We start from the raw sequence: 27,796 nt of genomic DNA on the forward strand, positions 1-27,796 counted from the left end.
AATAGTAGTATAGCTAGTGCGTTTTCGAATTCAGCACCAGTCATATTTTTAAAGAACATGTGACTCTTTTGACGTAATCAAAACAAATCCATTGATCGGCGCTCGATTTACCAGGCGTTGATGTTAGTAGGAAGTCATGTGAGCCGGGACATATGGCGGCTATGGTCAATTTCTTATTCTGAAAAACACTGATCCGCTTCTGTCATCACTCGTGAGGAAATATTCATCTTGTTTATGTTCTGTACAGAAGCAATCGCGTTTTTCCCGATCATCGGCTCTACATTATTTAAGTTCTAGAGGTGTTAAGGCTTTTATTCTGCTTTGGCTGTAACTGCTCATCCTCTGCTCTCCGCTTTCAGTTCAGTGTCGCAGACAGCAGGTCCTGTTATTTTATAAGTGATGCTTGTGATGAGAGTCTCCCGCGGAAACAGATTTTAGGGCGTCGTCTTGTCTGTAATAATACAAGCGCGTGATGAGGAAAATCTCTTGGATGAAACATTAACATATTTATTCTGTCACACACTAACCGAACTGTCATCTAATGAGACTTTCTCTTAATTCACTCACTGAGCTGTATTCAGAGATCAGTTTTAACATCCGTAGTTGTGCTCTATGCGTAATTTAAGTGGTTTTTCTGAAATACTTTGAAAAAATGAACACAGAAAAGGATTTTTCTCCACTGACACCAAACATTGTGAGAGCTCTCAACGACAAACTGTATGAGAAGAGGAAGGTGGCAGCTCTTGAGATTGAAAAGTGAGTCATAATCCAGTGTTTAGTTGGTCAAAATACTCATGAATAAGAGGATATGGATATATTTATTTGCATTCGGTTCCTGTTAGACTTACTTATTCATTTTTATTACACTGAAACACATTCTACTGCAGTAGTTTAACATGCAAAGTTAGTTTCTCTCTGGAACAAGTCGTTGGTGTTTGTTATTTTGCTCCTATGGAGAGTTTGTCATCTGACATGTCCCATGATCTCATTAGTCATGCTTATGATCAATAGCCCATAGTCCATACAGTGTCTAGCCCGTGTTTTTTAATGGATTATTAGAATGCTTTCCCTTAATCTTCTGCTAGGCTTGTACGAGAATTTGTAGCCCAGAACAACTCTGCACAGATCAGACATGTCATCCAGATACTGGCCACAGAGTTTGCGCTGTCCCAGCACCCTCACAGCCGAAAAGGAGGCCTCATTGGACTGGCGGCGTGCTCCATTGCTCTGGGAAAAGTATGTGAAAACTGAAGGTCTTTGATTTATTGGTACCTATTGAAATTGACTGCTAGACGTTCAGTATGCCTGCAATTCCAAAGCAAATGTGCTTGTTTATCTTATCTTTCGTGCTTCTCAGGATTCTGGATTGTACCTGAAGGAACTCATTGATCCGGTTCTTACCTGTTTCAATGACTCTGACAGCCGTCTGCGCTACTACGCCTGTGAGGCCCTTTACAATATAGTGAAGGTTGCCAGGGGAGCAGTGCTGCCTCTCTTCAATGTGCTGTTTGATGGGCTTAGCAAGGTAAACTGTGAATCACAGTCACAATGAATCACATATGGTATTTCATGCTAGTTTTGAATAGTTTATTACTCAGTACCATAAAGTTTTTAAATAGAAAGTAATATTGCTTACGGGTAAAAAGCAGTGTTGTTGTCATCAAATTAAAAGGTTAGTTCACTCAAAAATTAAAATAATGTAATTTATTACTCACCCTCATGTCGTTCCACACCTTTGTTCATCTTCCGAACACAAATTAAGATATTTTTGATGAAATCTGGTGGTTCAGTGAGGCCTGCATTCAAAGCAATGACATTTCCTCTCTCAAGATCCATAAAGGTACTAAAAACACATTTAAAACGATTTCAGTAGATCTACCTTAATATTATAAAGCGATGAGAATACTTTTTGTGCGCCAAAAAACAAAATAACGACTTTTCAAGAATATAGTGATAGGCGATTTCAAAACAAGGCTTTGCGAATCGCAATATTTGTTGTTATTATCAATGTTGAAAAGAGTTGTGTACGTTTTTTTTCAGGATTCCTTGATGAATAGAAAGTTCAAAAGAACAGCATTTATCTGAAATACAAAGCTTCTGTAGCATTATACACTACCGTTCAAAAGTTTGGGGTCAGTAAGAATTTTTATTTTTATTTTTTTGAAAAGAAATTAAAGAAATTAATACTTTTATTCAGCAAGGATGCATTAAATCAATCAAAAGTGGCAGTAAAGACATTTATAATGTTACAAAAGATTAGATTTCAGATAAACACTGTTCTTTTGAACTTTGTATTCATCAAATAATCCTGAAAAAAAAATATTGTACACAAATATTTTGTACAATTGTACACATTAAATGTTTCTTGAGCAGCAGATCAGCATATTAGAATGATTTCTGAAAGATCATGTGACACTAAAGACTGGATTAACGATGCTGAAAATTCAGCTTTGCCAACACAAGAATAAATTACATTTTAAAATATTTTCAAATAGAAAACAGTTATTTTAAATTGTAATAATATTTCACAATATTACTGTTTTTACTGTATTTTTAATTAAATAAATTTAGCCTTGGTGAGCAGATGAAACTTTTTTAAAAACATTAAAAATCTTACAGATCCCAAACTTTTGAGCGGTAGTGTATGTATATATATATATAATATACAAACTTTTGATGCGATTTAAGCTAATAAAAATGACAAACACACAAAATGAAATATTAAAGGGATAGTTCACCCAAAAATGAAAATTTGATGTTTATCTGCTTACCCCCAGGGCATCCAAGATGTAGGTGACTTTTTTTCTTCAGTCGATCACAAATGATGATTTTTAACTGCAACCGCTGCCGTCTGTCAGTCAAATAATAGCAGTAGATGGGAACTTCAACTATAACAGTAAATAAAACTTGCTTAGACAAATCAAAATTAAAACCTGCGGCTCGTGACGACACATTAATGTCCTAAGACACGAAACGATCAGTTTGTGCGAGAAACCGAACATTATTTATATAATTTTTACCTCTAATACACCACTATGTCCAACTTCGTTCAGCTTCCTGTTAGTGAGGTCAAAAAACGCGTTGTGATGACGGAAGTGATGTTCTGCCCATATACTTCAGTGAGCGCGAGACATCACTTACGTTGTCAGAGCGCGATCAGACCTCACTAGCCGGAAGTTAACGAAGTTGGACATAGTGGTGTATTAGAGGTAAAAAATTATATAAATACTGTTCGTTTTCTCGCACAAACCGATCGTTTCGTGTCTTAGGACATCAATGTGCCGTCACGAGCCGCAGGTTTTAATTTGGATTTGTCTATGGAAGTTTTTTCGACTCTTATTGTTCACGTTCCCAATCACTGCTATTATTTGACTGACAGACGGCAGCGGTTGCAGTTAAAAATCATAATTTGCGTTCGACTGAAGAAAAAAAGTCACCTACATCTTGGATGCCCTGGGGGTAAGCAGATAAACATCAAATTTTCATTTTTGGGTGAACTATCCCTTTAATAAATTCTACAATAGTATATGCATAATACTGAAATAACACTGGTAAAAAGTTTGTTATAATCTGTTCTAAAAAACAGTAAAAACGGAATGACATAAAAAACAGTTTCATATATAAGAGATTATAACACAAGCCTGTTTAATTGTGTTACTGACATTTTGAACATCATTCCTCATATTCCTGCTGTAAAATCATTTTTTTGTTAAGTGACCCACAGACTCACCTCGCATGTGATCTGCTCTTTACAGCTTGCTGCAGATCCTGATCCAAATGTAAAGAGTGGATCTGAGCTCCTGGATCGGCTTCTTAAGGTGAGTTTTATGAGAAACAAGTGGTTTCAACAATTAAAGCTTGAAAGTATCAAATGAAATGGTGACATAATCTGACTTCCATTTGTCTTTTATTTTAAGGACATTGTTACAGAGAGCAACAAATTTGACCTAGTGGCTTTTGTCCCCTTGTTGCGTGAGAGGATTTACTCGAACAACCAGTATGCCCGCCAATTCATTATCTCCTGGGTGAGTTGAGCACTTTCACCAATCTTTTAATGTTTCATATTTTGAATTAGCTTTTATTTTTATCTATATATTTTTAGCTTTCGATAACCGAAAATGACTTTTAATAGTTTTAGTTGATATTAACAACACTGATAATAGTTGCATTATGCTATTGTGACTTCCTGTGATGCTATTACTCTGCTCCAGATCCATGTGTTGGAGTCAGTTCCTGATATCAACCTCCTGGATTATCTTCCAGAAATTCTAGACGGACTCTTCCAGATTCTTGGAGACAGCAGCAAAGAGATCAGGCGGATGTGTGTCGCTTCATCTTCTGCTTTACCTGAGATTGTCTCTCCCTCTTCCTCTTTTCTGTTCCTTTTTCTCATTTTTAAAAGGCATTAACAGTTGCCGTTCAATAGGTGCGAAGTGGTTTTGGGGGAATTCCTGAAAGAAATTAAGAAGAATCCTTCCAGTGTTAAATTTGCAGAAATGGCCAACATCTTAGTCATCCACTGTCAAGTGTCTGATGAATCAAAGTCCAGTGAGTCGGATGTAAAAATATGAATAAGTAGTGTATAGGCAAGTAGTGTAATTATCTATTTTGTCTTTCCGCAGCTAATGATCTCATCCAGTTGACGTCTATGACATGGATGAGAGAATTCATCCAGCTTGCTGGGAGGGTTGTACTGCCATATTCCTCTGGCATACTGACCGCAGTGCTGCCTTGCCTTTCATATGATGACCGCAAAAAGAGTATCCTACGCTGTGTTTGCATATACTCTCATGTTTTGTGTGCACTGCCATTTAGCTAAATGTTTTTGTGATATTTATGTGGTTCTGTTAATATTAAGTTGTCACTGCTCAGATCTATTTCCTCAATAAACCATCTCCAGATACTAAAGAGGCTGCCAGTGCATGTAATCATAGCCTGATGAAGCTTGTGACTCCTGAAGATGACGAAGATGATGAAGAATCACAGACCAAAACTTCCCCTCCATGTGATGAGACTCTAAAGAAAGAGGGAGATCTGAATGGCAAGTTTTTTTTAATATAAATATATATATAAAAGTTTGGAAACATTACTATTTTTCATGTTTTTGAACAAAGTCTCTTATGCACATTAAGGCTGCATTTATTTCATAATAGATACAGAAAAAAACAATAATATTGTGAAATATTATTATAATTTAAAATTATGGCTTTCTATTTTAATATACTTTAAAATATAATTTATTCCTGTGATCAAAGCTGAATTTTCAGCATCATTACTCCAGTCTTCAGTGTCACATGATCCTTCAGAAATCATTCTAATATGCTGATTTATTATCAGTGTTGGAAACAGTTGTGCTGCTTAATATTATTTTATAACCTGTGATACCTTTTCAGGATTCTTTGATAAATAAAAAGTTAAAAAATATCAGCATTTATTTAAAATAGAAATCTTTTGTAATAATATACACTACTGTTCAAAAGTTTGGGGTCAGTAATTTTTTTTTCATTCTTTTTTTTTAAAGAAATTAATACTTTTATTCAGCACGGGTGTGTTAAATTGATAAAAAGTGATGGTAAAGATTTATATTGTTAGAAAAGAAATATATATTTTGAATAAATGCTGTTCTTTTTAACCTTTTATTCATCAATGAATCCTGAAAAAAGTATCACAGGTTCCAAAAAAATATTTAGCAAGACAACTGTTTTCAACATTGATAATAACTGAGTATCAAATCAGCATATTAGAATGATTCCTGAAGGATCATGTGACACTGAAGACTGCAGTAATGATGCTGAAAATTCAGCTTTGATCACAGAAATAAATTATATTTTAAAGTATATTAAGTTAGAAAATCATAATTTTAAATTGTAATAATATTTCACAATATTTTTGTTTTTTTTCTGTATTTATTATGAAATAAATGCAGCCTTAATGAGCATAAGAGACTTCATTCAGAAACATTAAAAATAGTAATGTTTCCAAACTTTTGACTGGTAGTGTGTGTGTATATAAATATATTATAAAAAACATTTTATTATATTTTTACTTCATTTATATTTATGGATGAAACTTGAGGGGGAATAAGTAAAAGTCTGTTGCATTGGCCGGGAATCGAACCCGGGCCTCCCGCGTGGCAGGCGAGAATTCTACCACTGAACCACCAATGCATTTCTGGCATGACTCTGTCGCCCCCTGTCTATTAACAGGAAGAAAAGCCATATGAAGGATTGAAACAAGCCACCTAGAGAGCAAATATGGTAACTGTCTTTAACAGTGGCCTCATTTTGGAAGCCAGGGGGCGACATGATGTTTACAGGAACGCATTGGTGGTTCAGTGGTAGAATTCTCGCCTGCCACGCGGGAGGCCCGGGTTCGATTCCCGGCCAATGCATCCAAATTTTTCTTTATAATATGTTTCTTCATATTTTCGAAATAGGTCATTTATTTACACTGTTTATTTTTTTGTTCTTGTTTTTTTCAGCAAGAATGCATTAAATTAATCAAAAAAGAAATTTTACATTGTTACAAAATGCTGTTCTTTCTTTCTATTAATCAAAGAATCCTGAAAAAGTGCATCATGGTTCCCAATGTTTTTATCATTAATAATTGTAAGAAATTCAAATCAGAATATTAGAATGATTTGTGGAGGATTATGAGATCCTATGGTAGTGTAGATGCAAATACAATTAAAGCTGCAAGCAGCGATGAAAGGGCCCTCGCACCCGTGCCACCGCCACCTGGTGGCTTTATGAAAACAGAGCACAGTGGACAACATGCATTTAATGATGCATTTAATATAAATATAGGAGGACTATGTCAGTCATTTGTATTTGCCACACTTCTGCTACCAGCTGGTGGCGATATGACTAAAACTAAATTTTGGCATGTAGATGTCTTCAGGCCAGGGCACTTATCAAACATGTTATGTTTGAGGCAGATTGGACATTGTATGTTTGAGTTACAACAACTTCCTGTTTCATAACGATAATATCGTCACTCAGCTAAGTGTTGCTAGCATGTTTTAGATTGTTTGTAGCAAGTTTAGCACTCAATTGCATATTTTAGTATGTTGCTAGTAGTGAATCACAGTATTAAACACGTCACTTCCTGTTGCCAGTGGGTGGCACTTTTACTATAACTGAATATTGTCATGCAGATGTGTTCAAGGCAGGACTCTTCTCAAACATGTGAAGTTTGGGGAAGATTGGACATTGTTTGCCTGAGTTATAAAAACTTCCTGTTTCGTGGCGTTAATCGCATAGATTAACACTTAGCCAAGTTGTTTCTAGTATGTTTGGTACATCGTGGCATATTAAAATGTGTTTCTAGGAGTGAATTACAGCGTAAAGCATGTCATTTCCAGTTGCCAGCAGGTGGCGCTATGACTAACTGAATATTAGCATATAGATGTCTTTAGGCCAGGACTCTTATCACATGTGAAGTTTGGGGCAGATCGGACATTGTATGCCTGAGTTACAACATCTTCACCTTTCACGTCTGCCACAGACACGCCCTTCAACAAAAACTCAAGATCTTCACAATTTAACATCACTAAGATCTTAAAATTAGACAGACAAAATATGATGTTGGTCTGGTTAAATGTCTATGAGGAGTTAATCACAGTGTAAAACATGTCATTTCCTGTTGCCCGCAGGTGATTTGTAACTGAATATTGGCATGTAGATGTCTTCAGGATAGGACTCTAATAAAACGTGAAGTTTGGGGCAGATCGGACATCGTTTGTCTGAGTTACAACTTCCTGTTTCATGGCGAAACATTGAAATTTGTCAGGCCGCCACAGACACACCCTTCAGCGAAAACTCAAGATCTTCGCAATTTAATGTCGCAAAGGCCTTTAGATTAGACTGACCAAATGTGAAGTTGATCTGATTAAAGCTTTAAAAACTGCAAAAAATTTGCAGAGAAAATTATCAAAATTAACAAAATATCTCCTGTTGGTTTTCAGATTTTGCACCCTAGGGCTTTTTTGTAGGTATTGTGCTGTTACATCTGTCTACCGAATTTCATACCTGTATGTGAAATGTAGCGCTAAATTTAAATTTTGTAGGTGGCGCTATTGAGCCATTTTGCCACACCTAATTCTGAAACCCATATCAGACGTATATTTTCACCACTTCTGACACGTGTGCAAAGTTTCATGAGTTTTTGAGCATGTTTAAGCCCTCCAAAATGCACTTAATTTTGGAGAAGAAGAATAATTGACTGAGCAATTCCAATAGGGTCCTCACACCATCGGTGCTCGGGCCCTAATAAAGATTCCTTGGTAGTGCCAACAACTGTTTCCACATTGTTTTCTTAATGTAAAAGTCCTATTGTTGTTAAATGATCCAGAAATACATATTGTTAAACACACTGTAATACTCTTTTCTGCTTTGATTTGTTATCTTTGTTTTTGGTTTTAGATTCCCTAAATGAGTCTCAGGAGTCTGTAGGCTTCAGCAACATCTCTTTCTTCACTCCAGCAAGGTACTTTTCGTCAGTCACTGACTAGAAAACACTGCATGTTTTTTTTTTTTTCATGTAGCACATTAAACGTAGTGAATAATTCATTATTTAACACTAATTATAATAGAAGAGTCAACCAAATCTGAGTAGTTTACTACTCAGTTTACATGCAACAACAAATTGTCTAGTTAAAGGATCAGAAGCCATTGGAGTTCTGCAAGGTCTCTGATTTACTCTATGTTGTGTAGTTCTGACAGATCTGTAGTAAATCTGGATCTGGATGGCATAGTGCAAGTACTGGACAGACATTTACATGATTCATCCACCGGAATGATGACTCGCATCGCTGTGTTGAAGTGGCTGTACCATTTGTACATCAAGACCCCTCGCAAGGTTTCTTTAAATGTCATTTTAAATATGCAGTTTCGGGTAATACTACAACATGCAATGCTAATTCAGTCAACTGTATATCCATGGCAGATGTTCAAGCACACAGATAGTTTGTTCCCCATGCTACTGAAGACACTATCAGACGAGTCTGATGAAGTAAGTCGTCATATCTTCAAATCAGCTCAGTGTAGATCTACCTCGATGAAAGCTATTTTAAAGAACGAATATGTCTCACAGGTGATTTTAAAAGACTTGGAGGTTTTAGCAGAGATTGCATCATCACCGGCTGGGCAGACTGATACTTCTGGGTTGTGCGACAACTTGGATAGCAAAACGGAGCTCCATATTCCAGGTGGGGTCAGAGATGGGCAGCCAATGGTGGTTGGTGAGTAACCAATTCCTGGTACTATTTATATCTGGTTATAAGCCATTTAATACCAAAATTGTGATTTGTGTTTAGCAGGATCTAAGATGACAGACTTGTCTCCCTCAACTCCCAGCATGAACTCATACTTCTACAAGTTCATGATTAATTTGCTCAAGCGCTTCAGTTTAGAGCGGAAACTTCTAGAAGTGAGAGGGGCCTTCATTATTAGGTAAAACTGTCCTAGTTAATTTTCTAGTTCCTCAAACTCATGTGAATTGTAGTAGTTCAAGAAGAAACTAGTATACCACAAACCTTTCAAAGCTCATCAACAAGTTTCTTCTACTTCCCAATAGGCAGCTATGTCTCCTCCTGCACGCGGAGAACATATTTCACTCTATGGCGGACATCTTACTCAAGGAAGAAGATCTGAAGTTTGCCTCCACCATGGTGCAGACACTTAACACTATTCTGCTTACCTCAGCTGAACTGTTTCAGCTGCGGAACCAGCTCAAGGACTTGCGCTCCCAGGTAACACTTGCTTTGAGGTCTAGAATCTTTAAAACAGATCCAACGCACTTAGAATGCCTTGTGAAATTGTTTCTACTTGAGGTTGTGATAATCATTGTTCTCCTTTTTACCCTTCAGGAAAGCTGTGCTCTTTTCTGCTGTCTCTATCGCTCTTGGTGTCACAATCCAGTAGCCACTGTGTCCCTCTGCTTCCTGACGCAGAACTATCGGCATGCCTACGACCTCATACAGAAATTGTATCCTTGCTTTAAACAGTCTATAATATATCTTTCTGCTCCAGAGTATTTTGTTTGCCAGTTTCTAGTTTATATATGTAAAAAAAAAATCGTTATCAAGTCACAAACTACTGTAGAAGCAGGCTCGGCAGGGTTACGTTAAAAATGTATTCCGTTACAGTTACAAATTACTTCATAAAAAAAGTATTCAGTAACGTAATCCAAGTACCACAAAATGAAAGTAATGTAATCTGATTACTTTTGGATTACTTCAAGGTCACACACACACACACACAATATATATATATATATATATATATATATATATATATAAACGTTACATGTTCCATACTTTTGAATGGGTCTCAACAATAAAAATATTTTACAAATCTGATAAATTATCTATTGCAATATTATTGTTGTTGTTGTTTAGAGCTTAAAAATATAAGTGTTTGTTTGTTCTGCTTAAATTTTAATGTTTAGTATTTTGGTTACTTTTAAAACCTATTAAAACTAAGCAATCATGTCTCATTTCAGCAACTTGGGAATACACAGCCCTGAATATCGATATATATATATATATATATATATATATATATAAAGGGCTATACAGACATCTAGTGGCTACAGTATGGTATTACAGATTATTTTTAGTACTTTGGATAAAGAAAGTGTTTTCGTAGCTGGAAGGCAGAGTTTGCACAACCATGTAATTTGCATTTTCTTCTTTGAAAACAAAATAGCAGTGAAATTTCCATGAATTGAAAGTATTTTTCCTCGGGGCAGCATCGTTTCAACTATCATCAGTGATTCAATCTGCGTCTGAGGATATTGTAGACGGGTGTTATTTGCGCATGCACCAGCGGGTGGCTCACGTGAGTCATCACTGGCAACAGAACCAGGAACTACTGTATGATCAAGCAGCGCTTAATGTGTGTTATTATGGCAAAATAATTATTTATTTAGTTTTAAATTAAACAGTTGTAATCCTGATAGTATTCCCTCTTTTTTCAAAATGTAACTGTAATCTGAGTACTACGTTTTTTGACGTAACTGTAACGAATTACAGTTATTGGATTTTTGTATCCTGATTGCGTAACGCCGTTACATGTATTCCGTTACTCCCAACCCTGTGACCCTGTGTAGAAGTAATTGAATTTATTTAAATTTAGTTGAAACTTTTAATTATGAAAAAACCCTTTACTTGAGCTGATCAGCGGAGATCTGGAGGTAACTGTGGACTTCCTCATGGAGGTGGATAAACTTGTGCAGCTTATCGAGAGCCCTATTTTCACCTGTGAGTGTTTCTGCAAACTGTTTCTCATACTGAGGATCGTTTTCAGCTCTCCACACTAACACTCGTTCTCTTTGCAGACCTTCGTCTGCAGCTACTGGATGTAGAGCATAACCCGTATCTCATCAAGGCTCTGTACGGCCTGTTGATGTTGCTTCCTCAGAGTCAGGCCTTCCAGCTGCTCTCACATCGGCTCAGCTGTGTGCCAAACCCTGAACTCATGAGGACCGTGTAAGTACCAGAACAACGCTGAACAAGTCAAGTCAAATTTATTTATATAGCGCTTTTACAATTGGTAATTGTTTCAAAGCAGCTTTACATATTAGAAGCACAGAAAAAAAAGGGAAGTGGTTAAAACTGTACAAACAAGCGTGGTAATATGTAACATATACAAGATGGTGGTACATTAAGCCAATGTCGGCTGACTTCCAGGGGTGGAAAAAAACCCCTAGGAGAAAAACCCAGCGTGCTAGCACTGGGAAAAAAGTCCTAGGAGGGAAAAAACCCTTGGAAGATATATATATGTAAATGTATATGGAGATCAAAATCAATTAACAACCAAAGCCGGTCTGTTCTCATACTTAGTAAATAGTTTGAAATCTTCTAAATTGAACAGTTGGCCTATTCTCAAGTGTTATAACTTTCCAGAGAAGATCCAAAGGCACCCATCAAGGACAAACGATTGGCCCAGCCGCACATCGACTACAATGAACTGCTCCAACACTTTGACCGAGTCCAGAGCAAACACCTGGAAGTGAGGCATCAGAGGACGGGCCGCTCTGAGCACCCAGACAGGAAGCTGATGTTGTAAAGGGTCACAGACAGGACATGGTTATGTAGCCTTTGTCCAAAAACTATGGTACACAGGAGACCGGAGCCTTAGTATGACCTGTAGTGGGCATTTATGTATCATCTTGTTCAGATTTTAATGTATTCAAGCTACTATAGGCATGAGGGACTTTGATGTGCTTTATTTTTAAGATACGTGAAGTGCATTACGTTCAGGTGCTGGAGTTGACGTACTACATACACACTTGGACATAATTTGACTTGGTAATCTGTTACAGATTAAGGGCCAATGGTTATACCATTCCCAACTCTCTGATTTAATGTAACCCTTCCCAGAACATTTGTACAGATCACCCTGCACGTACCCCTGAATGTTTATTATTAGGAACTTTTAATCTAAAACATGACCTGTACTGTAAATGTGTCTTAAATGGACAATTACTTTTTTTGTATTGTGATTTTATCTCATACACAATCCACATCCAATAATTTTCACTATGTTTTCTTAGCATTCCCATTGGAGTCTGCTTGTTCATCTCATGAAGTTTTTCCACATTAACACATTTACTCTTGGCCTTATGTACATGCAAGCCATTTTTCTGTAATGTGAAGACAAAGTTACAATAAAGTGGAACATCATCATATCGTTTTTGTTGTCTTTAATCCGATGCTTTTTTTTGTTGTTGTTGTCATTAGGAGTACCACAGAAAATCTCACTTTTTACAATCCAGCAGGTGGCGCTATTGTATTACTTTTTCTAAGAAAAAACTTTCAACATCAGGCTGTGAGAGAACTCATCATTGCTCACCGAAAATCTGTAGACGACGCTTCTTGATTGCCAAAATTACATTATAAGGAATCCAAGAGCGAAGTTATGAATTTCATTTATGAGGAATTTAAATTGCACATGACCAAACGTTTTTCCAACATTTTTTTAAATGACCAAAACATATCTCGTTCCCACTCCTCGTTAGTATAGTGGTAAGTATCCCCGCCTGTCACGCGGGAGACCGGGGTTCGATTCCCCGACGGGGAGAGCAATTTATTTTCTTAATTTCTCTGCGTCTATACAGTAGCTCTACATAGTGCGATGCAAAGGCTTTAAAATGTTTTGACTAAGCTTGTTAATAGTTTTAAACGCTTTGTTTAAATGTTAAACTAAAACACAAATGAACAGGCTCAGTTTAAACACTTTATTTTAATTTTAAACTGAAACACATACACAATAGTTTTTTATTCAAACGAAAACAGCTCTTAACCACTGTTTATAATTTATGCGCTGCTAAATTAAATATAAACACTAGGGAAACCAACTCGGAACAGCGCCATGAAAAACGTGTGTGGCCAAACATATATCGCATCCGTAGTGATTAGCACTACCATAGAGAATGAATGGGATAAGTTTAGGGAAGATAAGCATTAAAGATGTGTTTTTAGATCCCAGACTGAGGTTCGATTCCCAGACGGGGAACATTTTAAAAAACAGAATTTGTGTTATGCATAGCATTCAGAACTGTAAGGTTTAAAATGACTAAACTTAGCTCATTCAAATAGTATATTTTAATTTTACATAAAAATATACCCCATACAAGAGTTACCATGGTTACTAGATTGGACCAAAATATACTTACTGCAAATAACAATAGGCTAATTTGATTTCTTTCACACCGTAAAAAGGTTTCAGGGTGATTTTTTTTTTTTTTTTTTTTTTATCAAAAATGCATTTATTTATTCATTTTTGATTACCATTGTAAGGTAGACTAAGCCTAATGTTATAAAATGCATTTTGTCTATTTAGTAGATCAAATTATGTTTTTTCTTTTAGCTTTTAAAACTGATGCACACTTGCACTATTGACATGAGAACACTGAAACTGGCCTATCTGTCTGAAGTAGACATGAAGATCAGTCCATCTGCTTTTGAAACTTCCCTTTGATCACAGATTCTTTTGAACATTCTCCATTCCACACGAAACATCTATCTTCACATTAATCATAATGCTTCTCTCAAGTCCTCTTATTGCAGATTGATCCACACTGAACAAAAATTTGGCCTGGTATAGTTTGAGTTTTCAACCTAAATATATTCTTCAATGCTCTATGTTCAAATCAATTTCAATATTTTAACCATAATATCCCGCGCAGGCCCGACGAACCGGAGAAAAGCTGTAATTCCATGTGATTTCTGGTATCACTTGTGGAGATTAACTCTCCACATGAACTTTAAATATTGGTGGAATGAGCAATGTGATCACACTGAGAGTCTTTGAATTATCTATTACTTGAGATAAAAGGACATTCTCATTCTTTTTGCTACTGTTTTCTTACGTTTGCCTTTGACAGACAGGGTATTTCCTTGTAACTAAATTCCAGCACAGCACTACAACAACCCATAATGAAATGACCCTCACAATAGATACAATGAACCCTGTTAAAGAGCAATTTATCTGTTCAATAAAACACCTTACTCACCTGCTGAGTAATAAAAACATCATCCCCACGTTGCTTTTACAACATTTCAAATCCCTCAATTCTTGCCATCTCTGAGAAGCCAAGCTAATGTTGATTCTTGTTTTATTACGAGCTCTGAGGGGTCGTTCACACAGAATGCGTTTTTCTATTCCAATGCGCTACTTTTCCATTGTTTTTCTATGTAAACACGCTCTAGACAGACGTATGACCATTATGATCATGTCTTTTGCAGCATTTTTAAGACAGTGTGTCAAGTTAAAAGAATTTTAACTTTTACCTGCAGCGCTGCTCATTAATGTCAGTTCCAAAACAAACTGTGGACCAATCAGAAGAACTCAGGGACGGGACACATTTTGCGAGCTTCTGTTTACAGTAGCAAGTTGGCGTCGCAACATCGTTTTATTTGATGACAAGATGGTGGAGGAGGCCAAAGCCAGTGCAACTGTATTACTTTCAACATGTCAAAAATAGTATAATTTCTGCTGTTTGCCTATTCCTATTATTTCTGTTATTGCATCACGTCTGAAAAGCACGTCTCAAGACCCTCGCATTCTGTGCTGTGCTTTTTAGACACAAGGAAGCGTTCTCTTTTTCAAAATTTAGATGCTCTGAGTCACGCTTCCTCGCTTGATATGACAGCTAACCTATGCCACTCCCACTCCAAAGTAGCTGGAGCAACTTTTCTCTATTACGAATATGACGAAACATGCACAGGTGAGTGATGCATGTACACAATTACCCACCAGAACAACCCTACCGGTCTAGAATATAAACAATAGGCTTACCATATGAATCAGGGTAAGACAAAACTTGAAGATGTACTGACTCATTTAAATTTAGTTAATTTTGAACAACAAAAATGTTACATAATATACCTTTAACTATGTAAATGGATGCCAAAATATATGAAAACCCTCCAAAAATCAATTACCTGTATGTCCAGGTGCCAATGATTTATAAACCAACAATTAAAACAGGGCAAGTAGACTATAACATTTTCTCTGACTTCCAGCGGTCAATGAATTGTCTTTCTACTTTAAGCGCATGGCATAAAACAAGGTCAAGGTGACTTTTTCTTTAATATTCTGCTTAACAGTACTGAAAGATAAGGCAAAAAAAGTTCACCTCCGCTATTACGAACTTAATATATAAGATAAGAAACCATGTATTACCATTCACCGATCAAGTTCAAGATAAGTGGCTCAGATGTTCAGAGCAATATTTGCAGTGTACACAGACAGAATAGTAAATAGGAAAACAATAAAAAGTCCAGTAGTAGTCTCTATAGAGAAAGACAGTGTAAATGGTTTGATAAAACATTTATTAGTTTACTGAAGTCATGCACTCCATGTGGAGATTCTTGCATAATGTTATGTTTGTTATTTGCTCTGTAAGGTTTAATTGGCTCACTAGGGCTTTTGCTTACACCCTAATTCTCTCTAGGGACATTGTTTGGGTAGTATGCACTCCCTTACAAACTTCAAAAAGGAAAATACAAAAATCTTAGAGTGAACACTTGTTCAGGCTTAGCTTTTCAAAAGCTTCTCACTTGACTGATTTTTAGCCAAACTTTGGCTCACTTCGGCAGTAGCTGTGCTTTGATGCAACTGTAGACATAAGACAAATGGTAGAATGAGAAACTGCCATTCTCCAGTGGGCTATCAGTGATATTGGATTAATAATAGATTGCAGGAGATGATCTTTGATATGCTGTGTGCAGCTGTTTTTTGTCTGTGCCTTTGCTCGGTTCAGACTGCCTCAAGGCTTGCTGTTCTAGCTGTGCAGAAAACTTCAGATATTCATCATTTCCCACTTCTCAGGCTGTCAGGTGCATCTTGTTGAGTTTCAGCAACACTCTCAGACTACATTTAATCAGATCTTGTGGTAAAAAGACTGCGCTATTGAAGCTGAATGAAAAATAAATTAAATCTGGATCTAGACTGTTGTCAACAAGGTGTCTGGGTTTATCTGCCTAACCCTACTGGTAAGATAACGTAACTACACCATTCTGAAAAAAAAAAAAACTTCCTCCAATGATGGCCATTCAAATATAGCCCTGTATTCTGACTAAATACTTTTTTAAACATATTTTAATAAAAATGTGATAGCTAAGTGGCTCTACAAAAGTATGAATTATTTCTGAGTAACAATACATAAAACATAAGTAAAAAATACATGACAAAATGCAGCTGGGAAATGGGTGATCCGAAACATGGTTGCCTAGATATACAGTCATGTGAAAAAATTGGGACACCCTAGTGAATTCCATGGTTTTCTGTATCAGGGCATAATAAAAAAAAAATCATCTGGTCCTTGGCAGGTCTTAACATTTGGAAAATAAAAAAACTACAACCATGACATATCACACCATGTCATTATTTGTTTAGCAAAAATAAAGCCAAAATGAAAAAGCCATGAGTGACAAATTTAGGACACCCTTACTGTTAAGATAGTAAAACAGTAAGGAATTAAGAGGGTAAGTAGTGACAGGCACTGCAAATCAAATGTCTTTGATTACCTGATAACCAGCAAGTGTGATCGCCTCTATTAAACCTGAAGTTCTGGCAGTTTGAGCGTCTAGAGCCTTCAGATAAGATAACACAATGCCAAGGAGGAAAGACATCAGCAATGATAATAGAGAGGCGATAATTGCTGCCATCAATCTGGAAAGGGTTACAAGGTCATTTCCAAACCATTTGAAGTCCATCATTCTACAGTGAGGAAGATTATTCACAAGTGGAAGACATTCAAAACAGACACCAATCTTCCCATGAGTGGACATCCCAGCAAATTCACCCCAAGATCAGACAGTATAACGCTCAGAGAAATATCAGACAGCCCAAGAACTACACCTCAGACTCTACAGGCTTTAGTTAACATGTTAAATTATAAAGTTCAAGACAGTACAATTAAAAAAGACGGGTCAAGTATGATATGGTATAGGGCTGATGATTTGGGGCGTGTTTTGCAGCCACAAGACCTGGGCACTTCACAGTCATTGAGTCGACCATGAACTCTTCTGTATACCAAAGTTTTCTAGAGTCAATTAGAAGGCCATCCATCCGACAGCTAAAGCTTGGCCAAAACTGGGTCATGCAATAGGACAGTGACCCCAAGAACACCAGCAAATCTACAGCAGAATGGCTGAAAAAGAAAATAATCAAGGTGTTGCAGTGGCCCAGTCAAATCCAGACCCCATCCTGACTGAAAAGCTGTGGCAAGAGCTGTGCATTAACAAATGCCCACAAACCTCAATAAATTGAAGCAACGTTGTAAAGAAGAGTGGGCCAAAATTCCTCCAGAAGGATGTGAGAGACTGATAAAGTCATACAGATTACTTCAAGCTAAAAGTGGATCTACAGGCAATTGAATCATAGGATGTCCTAACTTTGTCACCCATGGTTTTTCCATCTTGGCTTTATTTTGCTAAATAAATAATGACATGGTGTGATACATCATGTGTTGTTGTTCATCTGAGGTTTTATTTTCCAAAATTTAAGACCTGCCAAGTACTAGATTATTTTTTATTATGTCCTGATACGGAATACCATGAAATTCAATAGGGTGTCCTAACTTTTTCACATGACTGTAGATGACATAGATGAAAATTGTTTATTATGTTTCATCTGGTTTTGAGAATGGCACATTTTGAGTTAAACAAACTTGAAGAGCTTGCCGCGAAGGGTGGGAAAACCTGTCAACTAACATGCAATATCAAAGAATAGCAAACAAAAATGATCCAACAATCTAATCAATCCCGATGGACAAAATCAAGACTTTCTTTTTAAAGAAGCCAGTTCACTCAGATATATGCCACAATAGGGAGGAAAAGACTATCACAAATTCATGCCGATGTAACCCCTCAGGTCCTACTCACCCCACTCTGTGTGGGCCTTGAACCCCGGTCTCCAGCATGGGAGGCAGGCACGCTTACTAGCTGGCCTTCATTACACTCACTCCCTAAAGCTCACTCCTATCCAGGTCACGGCACCAGCGTAACCTCTCAGGTTGTACTCGCCCCGCTCTGTGCGGGGAGCGAGCCCGGGTCTCTGGCGTGGGAGGCGGGCGAGCTAACAATGCAGGGCTTGACAATAAGGCCCGGGGCCAGTGTGAACGACGCTCGGGACAGTAGACGGAACGGTCACTTCCCCGATCGGGCCAGTGCTGTAGGGTGTGCGCGATATAGTCTATGTCTGATATCGTAATTGTTTTTTTAACGATCTGAAATTATCAAGTATGTCCCTGAATTTACAAAACCAAACAAAAACATACCATTGAGTGCACGGATGCAATACGTGATGTAGTCTAGTAACAGACTAGTGCGCGTGCTATTTAGTGTGTACACTTTCACTGCGCGTGATTTAGTCAAAGTCCCTTTAAGACAAGTCATTTCACTCGGCGGCCATCTTTGAAATGCCTCTCGGGCATCCTGCAATCTCTTTGAATGGGGAAACATCAAATTCTCCAAAGCTGTTTGCCAAGCTTTCGATTAATTTTCATATTTGAAATCACCAATGAAATCTGACAACAACTGTCTCATAATTTTTTTCCCAAACTCTCGAATCATGACAAAAAAACTGTATTTTTATGCTGGATCAAGCTAATGCGCATGCGCAGACATAAATGCGCGTCTCTTTTGCCTTATTTCGGAGGCGCGCGTCTGACTGTTTCTTTAGAAACCAGTGCTTCTAACGGCTGCTGCAGTGACGCGATGACTTTACCAGTCGGCGATTGGCTCTTATTTTGAGGACTTATTCCACCATATTGCGCATTACACTTTTTCCCATCCAAAACAATATGAGTGACATGTCTTGTGTTATTCTATAGTCTTTGATTTAGTCTATTAAAACGCCTTTAGAATGCCCCAGAATTCAAGATTAGTATATCTTTTATATGTATATCATTTAATATATTTAACCAATATTACACAGCGCCGTTTTTCTCCAAATATCAACAATTACAAATGTGATATTGATATTATACAGAGAAGCCTACAGTTTAATGAACAAGAACTTAATATCAAGTGACTTACATTTTAGACACCAAGTCGGCTGTTTCACTGTATTTCGCCAACAAAAATAGTTCCAGACAAAGTCCACGGAATTGTTTTGCGTCTCTGAGCAACACTTCCTGAATGAATCAGCCGTCTGAATGAATCGGTTGAATCCGGTTGAATCTCAATGACTCGCTCATTAGCAGGGACTTGCTGCCACCTACTGGCGGGTTTAATTTCAGATTAAAAGTGTCTTCATTTTTAAAATAATTTCAAATAACAGTATTTAACGTTTTATATTTTTAACATTTCAAAACATTATTTATGCATCTGTAACTGCTATCGACTGATTAATAAAGTTTAATCTATAGTTATACATCTATAGTTATATAGTTATAGATATAACAATTACTGTACCTGAAAATCTCCTGTTTAAACCTACATGAAAAACTTGAAAAGCATTGTTTATTTCATTTATTTATTTGTTCTGCTGTATTAATTTGTGCTAGTACTCGTAATTTGATTATTTATTAATATTTTATGATTTTCTGTTTATTTATCTAACAATATTTAAAATTTAAGTGAGATAATCTAGTAGCTTTTGGTGTCATAACCTTATTTATTAAGGTTACATGTATCAAAAACAACGAAAACAATAACTTGGCTTATTTTATAGACCCATTTTCTTTTCTGTTACTTTATTCATTTTTTGTTGTGGGGCAAGTCAAAATTTGAACCACTGGCCCGAATGGGCCAGTAGAAAAAATCCTTAGCGTTGAGCCCTGCAATGAGACTAAAAACTGCAGCCTCTAGTGTCAGTCGCTAGTGTTTATCTGCACAACAAAATCTCAGATAACCCTAGCTGGCCTCCATTACAATGACATTAAAAAACCTCAAGCGAGTATAGACATGACATTAAATCAGTAGGTAGAAAAGATGCATACTCACTCCTAAATGAAAATGAATAACATAATCTGTCACTTCCGGTAACAATAATAATTTGAATGAATTTCATTTTGAGAAATTTAGGGGGCGTAGCCCACCCCAGCACTCCACTAAATCCAGCCCTGAATGGCATTATACCAGCCTCTCTTGGAGAATTTTCCCTTTATACTTTATGTTCCCCACACACAGGCTCATAAGTTCTTGTTAAACCTCACCTTTGGAGGTGAGATCGTTCAGCTATAAAATGAGAGCAGGAAGTCATGACCCATTTCCTCCAAATCCCATAAAGAGGCTGACAATAGGAGACATGCACAATGAAAACCCGTTGTTCTCTGTCCAGGCCTAAGATGATTAATAGGCGGCAATCTCTTGCTTTGTCTGAATGAGAATAGTTATATATTGCTTTCCAGGATCCTCTCACTGTGAGCAAGTCCTTATATATGAGTGTGTCTCAGTATGAAGGTCCTGGGGGCTTTTGCTTTGTACAGAGATGACAAATGACCCTGTAGCCAGTTCCCACTTTCCTTGCTGCCCTCAGGCAAACGGTTTGTTTTTTCTGCTCAGAGTTATGCAATGTTTGTTTATTTCCAGATGAATAATACTGTCTGGAAATATTGTGTTGTGTATCATTTTAATTAATACTGTTTGTGTTATGTCTTTTTAAATTTTCATGCAAAGTTTAAAAGTACACAATAAAACAGTCAAGTTTAAATAAATCTGAACTTATAAAATCAAATTGAAGCCATATATATGCTAGTGTACTCCTAAACATTACGTTTTAGGAGATAGACAGAGACACATTTAAAAATGTAGTCTTTTACTTCCAGGGAAACTGGATGAAAAATATTGATGACTCATCCTGAACTACACAATATTTTGTCCAATCAAATGCTATAAAATGAGAATAAAGAAAGAAAGAATTTTAACAGGTTCAAAAGATAATCTATTAAAGGTAACATGAATAGTACTGAATCTTTGTATATTGCTTTGTATATTGTGCATTGATGCAGAAATAATCAAAGATTGTTCTTTTATTTATAGCAGATCAGAGCCGTGATCACTGACTGCTTTATCTCTGCTTCCTTTCACAGTTGAGAAGACTGGGAAATGGAAATAACCACCTTTGAGTCACATCAATTTCAAGTTATATGAAATTTCTGCCTTATAAAATATCTTTCTTGATAATAGAATGACAACTTTTGTCCAAGAGTACCACCAAAAGTCATACATGTTTGAATTTTGTTCCAAATATTTATGACTTTCTTCGGTGGAACACAAAAGAAGGCAGCGCAAGACTAATTTATCCTTTTGTATTTCACAGAAGAAATCAAGGTAAATGAAAATGAAGACATCATTTCATTTTCAGATGAGCTACCCCTTGAAATGTTTATTTGTGTCATCTTTATTAAAGTTATGACTTCCTCCCTAATACGGTCCCCGCATAAAGCAGTCAAGGATCCTCTTGCAGCAGTCTCTTAAATCATGTGCCGAGTAAATGACAGAAAATGATTACATTTCTTGCCAGGCGTGGCACTGCATTTTCACCCTACTCTGAAATACTAAGCATGGTGACTCAATGATTGAGGGTTTTGTCTAGGCTAGCAGTTTCATAAATCATAGTTCCTTCAATGATCAATAAATAATTATTCAAAGAGACGTGGGAAAATACATTCACGGCAAACTGTGGCTGGTTCTGTTGCATCCTGATGATCCAATAGAAGCATCTCATGCTAGTTTTTCTCCTCACTGTTTGCAGTATTCACCTTGCCATGGCAGACAGTGTTATTTCAGACAAACACACCATCATTTGTTTGGCCTGCATTCTCAAGATTGGTTCCTGCCTCTCAGTGGTGACAAATGATTGTGTTCTTTTTTCTGACAAGCAGTCAATACTTCATTTTGTTACATCTCCAGGAGCTCATCTTAGACATGCATGGTTTTTTTTTGGTTAAAGGTCTGCAGTCCTTTGCAGTAGACCTAATTCAGCTAGTCTTTTCACTATTTAAAAAACTGGGAGTTATGTCTAAAAATCAAGATAAACATGGCTAAATAAAGATTAAAGGTCAAATCTATACAGAACTCTTGTAGCATGTGTATATGATAATAAAGTTTGACAAAGAGAGAAAATTAAAATCTGTCGATATTTACTCACCAATGTGTCATTTCAAACCTGCAACACAAAAGGAGAAATTTTGATGAATATAGGTACCGGATGGTAAATGGACAGAGACATTAGCTATGTTTCCATCCAAAATCCATCACTTCCTGGGAAATTGGTGCAAAATATAATAAAATGTAATAAAATGAAAGTTGCTGCAATCAGGAAAGCCACTGTGGCTCTGTTTTCTACATCATAAATGGCTTGCTTCTCAGAGGAAATGCAATAAACACTGTCATGTTACCGTGCATTCGGATGCTGGTGTTTGGGAATGCTTGTGAGACATTTTTGGGAGGGATTTAAACCAAATCATTGTAATGCTAGACTTTGGCTCAGGCATTTCAGAATGATCAAACCATCATTTGAGATGCTGTACAATGAAAGTGGTCCGCTGATTTGTTCAGTTATCCAATCACATCCACCGTTGAGGCAACATCATGTGAGTTTTTGTTGCGAATAGATGTATTTATTTGGTAAATGTTTTTCCATCGTAGCTTATGCGCATGTCTTCTTATCGGATAAAAAATATGATGGTGAAATGCCCAATTAAAGGGATGAGACATGGATTTTTTTGTTATTATTTTAATATGATCTCTGAGGTTCACTTATAATATATGTGAATCAAGATCTCTGCAGTTGGATCACAGCCACAAGAGATGATCCCTCTAACAATTTTTTGGATGTTTCAATCAGAATTTGTGTCAAATATGGACAAAAACACAAATATTGGGTTAAAAATGTAATTAACCCAACGGTTGCATTTGTCCATTTTTGCCTCAACTCAACAACTCAACATTTTTTAGTGTGCGCCACCAGGTTGCGATTACAAAACTCCATGCTGAGCCCATGCTGAGGCAAGTCAATGGATTTCAAGGAGTTTCATTTCTACAATTCACCCCTGCAACCACATTCAATCTCCACATTGTGGTGTTCTCTATAGAGAGATGCAAATAGGACTGCTGACATGATTCCCCAGTGGTGATGCACTAGGTAATGAAATGGAGTGAATGCTCTTGAAAACAGATTATGGGGAAATAAAAAAAACCCTTTTGTTCCAGGTGTATTCATGAGCTTCACTTCAGTATTACTAGAGGACAGGACATATATATCTCTTTGTCAGCAAAGAAGCTGAATAAATTTCTAGGCTTAATTGGTTTAGGAACCTAATCATGACATCAACTTAAACTGAAGAAGAAGGTCAAGAGAACTTTTCATCACAGAAACTTGTTTACTAAAACCAATTCAGCAAAGAGCATTGGAGGATGAAGTACACAAATCAAATACTTGAGTAAAAGTACAGATACCCAAGTAAAATATTACTCCAGTAAAAGTACTTGAGTAACAGTACAAAAAAGTACTTGATTTTTAATGTAAAGTACTCATCAATGAATGTTTGTTTTGTAATTTTATATACTTTCAAATTAATTTTATATTACTGGCTACTCAAAATACCTGGGGGAGAGGGGTTGCTGGGTCTGACATCATTATGAATTATGAATTGTCAAGTAGCCAGCACTTGTCAGTAAGGATGATTAGTGGATGCATTGCAGTCAGATACATAATAATGTGTGAAGACAAACAATAAAAACAGACGTCACATAGGGCTAAATGCATAAAATGAACGCTATGCAAGCATAATAGTTTAATGTCATTTGAAACATGTGCAAGTGCAATAATTTGCGTTATTTTAATGTTGTGTTGTTGTTTTTTAAGCTTTAAATCTACACCGTTGAGATGGTGATATGGACATGCCTGCAATCAAGCATTATTAACCCTTTTACAGCAGATTTACTTCACAAACCACTGACCGTTGTGGCATAAAGATGAGTTTCGTATACAATAATCAATCCTAAAATTAGGCATTTAACTTACTTTTCGCGCCATCGGTCGCTCGCGCACTCAAGCTTCGTTCACGACGTTCACGTTTGCGTCTCTGAGCACGTGACAATGAAATGTGGAGTAAAAAGTACGATATTATGCTTTTGAATGTAGTGAAGTTTCTTCATTCCAATAAAGTACAGATTAATTGAAAAATGTACTTAAAAATGTTAAAATACTTAGTTACAGAGATGTTCTCTGTAAACAGACACGCCTCACCACCTCTCCAGTTTAAGAGGATGACGGTATTGATGAAAAGTCAAAAAGAAAAGTTCCTAGGACAAACCTCTGGCTCTGGATCAGCCAGGTGCAAGAGAACCGTTTGCTTTCCCCAGTCTCAGCTTTTTTTTTGTCACACGATCTTCAATGACTTACTCAGCAATGTTCTCTCACAGGTTTAGTCGTGTTGACATTAAAAGGAATCACAAAGGAACTCAGTTTAATGTAGAAATGCGCGGACTGAAATAGTTCAAAAAATAACATACACATCGTTTATCTTGTTCACTATATGTATAATGTAGGCCAATGCAATGCTGCAATTTTTAAAGGGTTAGTTCACCCAAAAATAAAAATTCTGTCATTTATTACTTACCCACATGCCGTTCCACACCCGTAAGACCTTCGTTAATCTTCGGAACACAAATTAAGATATTTTTGTTGAAGTCCGGCTCAGTGAGGCCTCCACATGGAGCAATGATATTTCCTCTCTCAAGATCCATTAATGTACTAAAAACATATTTAAATCAGTTCATGTGAATACAGTGGCTCAATATTAATATTATAAAGCGACGAGAATATTTTTGGTGCGCCGAAAAACAAACAAAGAGGACGTGTATCGAATCAGGATTCAGATTGCGTGTCAAACTGTCAACGGCTGAAATCACGTGACTTTGGAGCTCCGAACCGCTGATTCGATACGCTGACTCATAACCCTCCGAATCTTCCTGAAGCAGGGTTTTGAAATCGGCCATCACTAAGTTGTTATTTTGTTTTTGGCGCACCAAAAATATTCTCGTTGCTTTATAAAATTAATATTGAACCACTGTACTCACATGAACTGATTTAAATATGTTTACCTTTATGGATCTTAAGAGAGGAAATGTCATTGCTCCTATGGAGGCCTCACTGAGCCATCGGATTTCAACTAAAATATCTTATGTGTTCCGAAGATTAATGAAGGTCTTACGGGTGTGGAACGGCATGAGGGTGAGTAATAAATTACAGAATTTTAATTTTTGGGTGAACTAACCCTTTAATGAAACATTTAAAAAAACATAAAACAACTTAATTATTGTACAATAAAAAGAAAGACGTGCTGCTATACCTCTGATAAATAAGTTATTTTGTTTTTGGTGCACCAAAAATATTGTATATATACTGTATAATGTCTCTTACATTAGTTATAATGCACTATGAATTAACATGAATGATCAATGTTTAATTAATATATTAGTATTTTTTATACTTAAAAATTAAAATAAACATTTAACCATTTTTTTAATTCAAAGAAACAAAATGTAAGAGTTAAAATTGAACACAATCTTGCTGCTCAAACTGTGTATAGAACAATTTTTTATAATATTTTGTTTGCTCCTTTTATATTTTACATTTACTTGTACTTTTACTTCAGTACTTAAGTACGTTTAATATAAAAAAAAAAAAAATACTTTTCGTACTTAAGTACAAAAAATATCACATAGTTTAAAACTTTTACTCAAGTAACATTCTAAACAATGACTTTAACTTCTACCAGTCTAAAAGTCATTTTCTGGTAAGATATCAATACTTTTACTCAAGTATGGTTTTCGAGTACTTTATACACCACTGGTTCCAAACCTTCATCATCTTTGGAACACAAATTAAGATATTTCTGATGAAATCCCAGAGCTTTTTGAGTGCCGATAGACTGCAATGTTATGATAACGTGATTACCATTGAATAAAGTCATTATTTTTGTTTGTTTTTGTGGACAAAAAGCATTCTCGTCACTTCATAACATTAAGGTTGAACCAATGTAGTCACATGGACTATTTTAACGATGTCTTTACTTCCTTTCTGGGCCTTGAAAGCGATAATGACGTTGCAGTCTATCGGAGGCCAGAAAGCACACGAATTTCATCAAAAAAATATCTTCATTTGTGTTCCGAAGATAAACGAAGGTCTTACAGGTTTGGAACGACATGAGTGTGAGTAATTAATGACAGAATTTTCATTTTTAGGTGAACTAACCCTTTAACACTCACTGATTCAATGATTGGAGCAAATCTCAAGTTCAAAAATCACTGAATCGGTCTAGTCCGACTCAAAACAAGTCAAGAGAGTGAGATGATCCTCTGAGCTCAAGTATCTTGACAATTTCGTAACAATTTATTATATTTATTATTTATTTAATAAACAGGTATTTTGAGCAGCAGGATGGAGTATAGCAAACCAATAAGAAATATATTGAAAATTGTTATTTTTGAATAACCTCTGTGGATTCATACATTTCTGACTTGATGAACAAACCTCATTTTCTGAAGTCGGGCATAAATGTAGGCTAGTCTTATAAATTATGATTTTCGCAGCCTATTGGATATGTCTGTTTCTCAGAACATTCTCTATTCAAATAAAAATTCTATAGACTCAGCAAATGGCTTTGAGTTATTTGCTTGAGAAATCATATCCAAGGCCAACTGAGTGCATAAAGATGGAACTCATTCAAATAAAAGCACTGCCTGCAATCAGCACAAATCGGAAAGATGGGCTCTGAACTTTTGCTCCATAGTCAAAAAGCCCTGATCTGTGAAAAGACTTCTTCCATGAGAGGCTGGGTTTTAGATAAACTTCCTCCAGGCCTCAAATATATAGAGTATTTCTCTGTCTCTATCGCTCATCCATTCACTCCCACACATTAGTGCCACTGACAAGCTTAGCTTTGAAAAAAAAAAAAAAACTCTGCAGTTTACTGCTGTTATGCAGATCTGTTTCAGCTCTGTTTACTTAAGCTACAAATTCCAAAACAAAACAAAAGTTGTTTATCTTCATTAAAGAGGTGAATTAAAGGAAATTGACTTGTCAAAAATGATTTAGTGCACAGGCATTTCAGTTCATTGCTTTTTAGCGCAGCTACAAGGGCGGAACAGAGGAGCTACAAGATAACAGTATATATTACAATCCTAAAATTATTCACAGCACATTATTAACTGTTGAAAGTGTTGGCCAAAATGATCCTAGATGTTTAATTATCACTAGATATTTGGTATAAGCAACAATACCACTTTTTTTTTAGCATAGCTGAGAATTTTTTCTGTCAAGCAGGT

General features: G+C 36.4%; 1 protein-coding gene and 3 non-coding genes across 5 annotated transcripts; 3 read left to right on the forward strand and 1 right to left on the reverse strand.

Moving 5' to 3' along the window:
- Nucleotides 1-107: 107 nt before the first annotated feature.
- vac14 (vac14 homolog (S. cerevisiae)) lies at nt 108-12,682 on the forward strand. Of its 2 annotated transcripts, none has more exons than XM_067379360.1 (19): nt 108-756; nt 1,086-1,236; nt 1,358-1,525; nt 3,756-3,818; nt 3,918-4,025; nt 4,212-4,321; nt 4,427-4,548; nt 4,623-4,760; nt 4,901-5,041; nt 8,424-8,487; nt 8,715-8,859; nt 8,947-9,012; nt 9,094-9,241; nt 9,317-9,452; nt 9,577-9,751; nt 9,869-9,987; nt 11,184-11,263; nt 11,341-11,491; nt 11,909-12,682. In XM_067379360.1, the coding sequence occupies exons 1-19, from the start codon at nt 653-655 to the stop codon at nt 12,069-12,071; spliced, it is 2,352 nt and encodes a 783-aa protein (XP_067235461.1). In that variant the 5' UTR covers nt 108-652; the 3' UTR covers nt 12,072-12,682. The 2 variants fall into 2 exon arrangements, with proteins under 2 accessions (XP_067235461.1, XP_067235462.1); XM_067379361.1 differs by having other exon boundaries at nt 9,320-9,452.
- trnag-gcc (transfer RNA glycine (anticodon GCC)) lies at nt 6,097-6,167 on the reverse strand. The gene has a single exon. It is a non-coding gene; the product is annotated as a tRNA-Gly (tRNA).
- On the forward strand, nt 6,321-6,391 carry trnag-gcc (transfer RNA glycine (anticodon GCC)). The gene has a single exon. It is a non-coding gene; the product is annotated as a tRNA-Gly (tRNA).
- A 331-nt stretch (nt 12,683-13,013) lies between the features above and the next one.
- Nucleotides 13,014-13,085, forward strand: trnad-guc (transfer RNA aspartic acid (anticodon GUC)). The gene has a single exon. It is a non-coding gene; the product is annotated as a tRNA-Asp (tRNA).
- Nucleotides 13,086-27,796: the final 14,711 nt, after the last annotated feature.

This window comes from Chanodichthys erythropterus, chromosome 24, assembly GCF_024489055.1.
Source record: "Chanodichthys erythropterus isolate Z2021 chromosome 24, ASM2448905v1, whole genome shotgun sequence".
Lineage (NCBI taxonomy): Eukaryota > Metazoa > Chordata > Actinopteri > Cypriniformes > Xenocyprididae > Chanodichthys > Chanodichthys erythropterus.

What these genes read in the sequence shown, in the direction of transcription:
- vac14 (XM_067379360.1), top strand. Translation starts at nt 653, where the DNA reads ATGAACACAGAAAAGGATTTTTCTCCACTGACACCAAACATTGTGAGA. An exon ending in TCAAGGACTTGCGCTCCCAG is followed by an intron (nt 9,752 to 9,868) that starts GTAACACTTGCT and finishes TTTACCCTTCAG; the next exon opens with GAAAGCTGTGCTCTTTTCTG. An exon ending in CGAGAGCCCTATTTTCACCT is followed by an intron (nt 11,264 to 11,340) that starts GTGAGTGTTTCT and finishes TTCTCTTTGCAG; the next exon opens with ACCTTCGTCTGCAGCTACTG.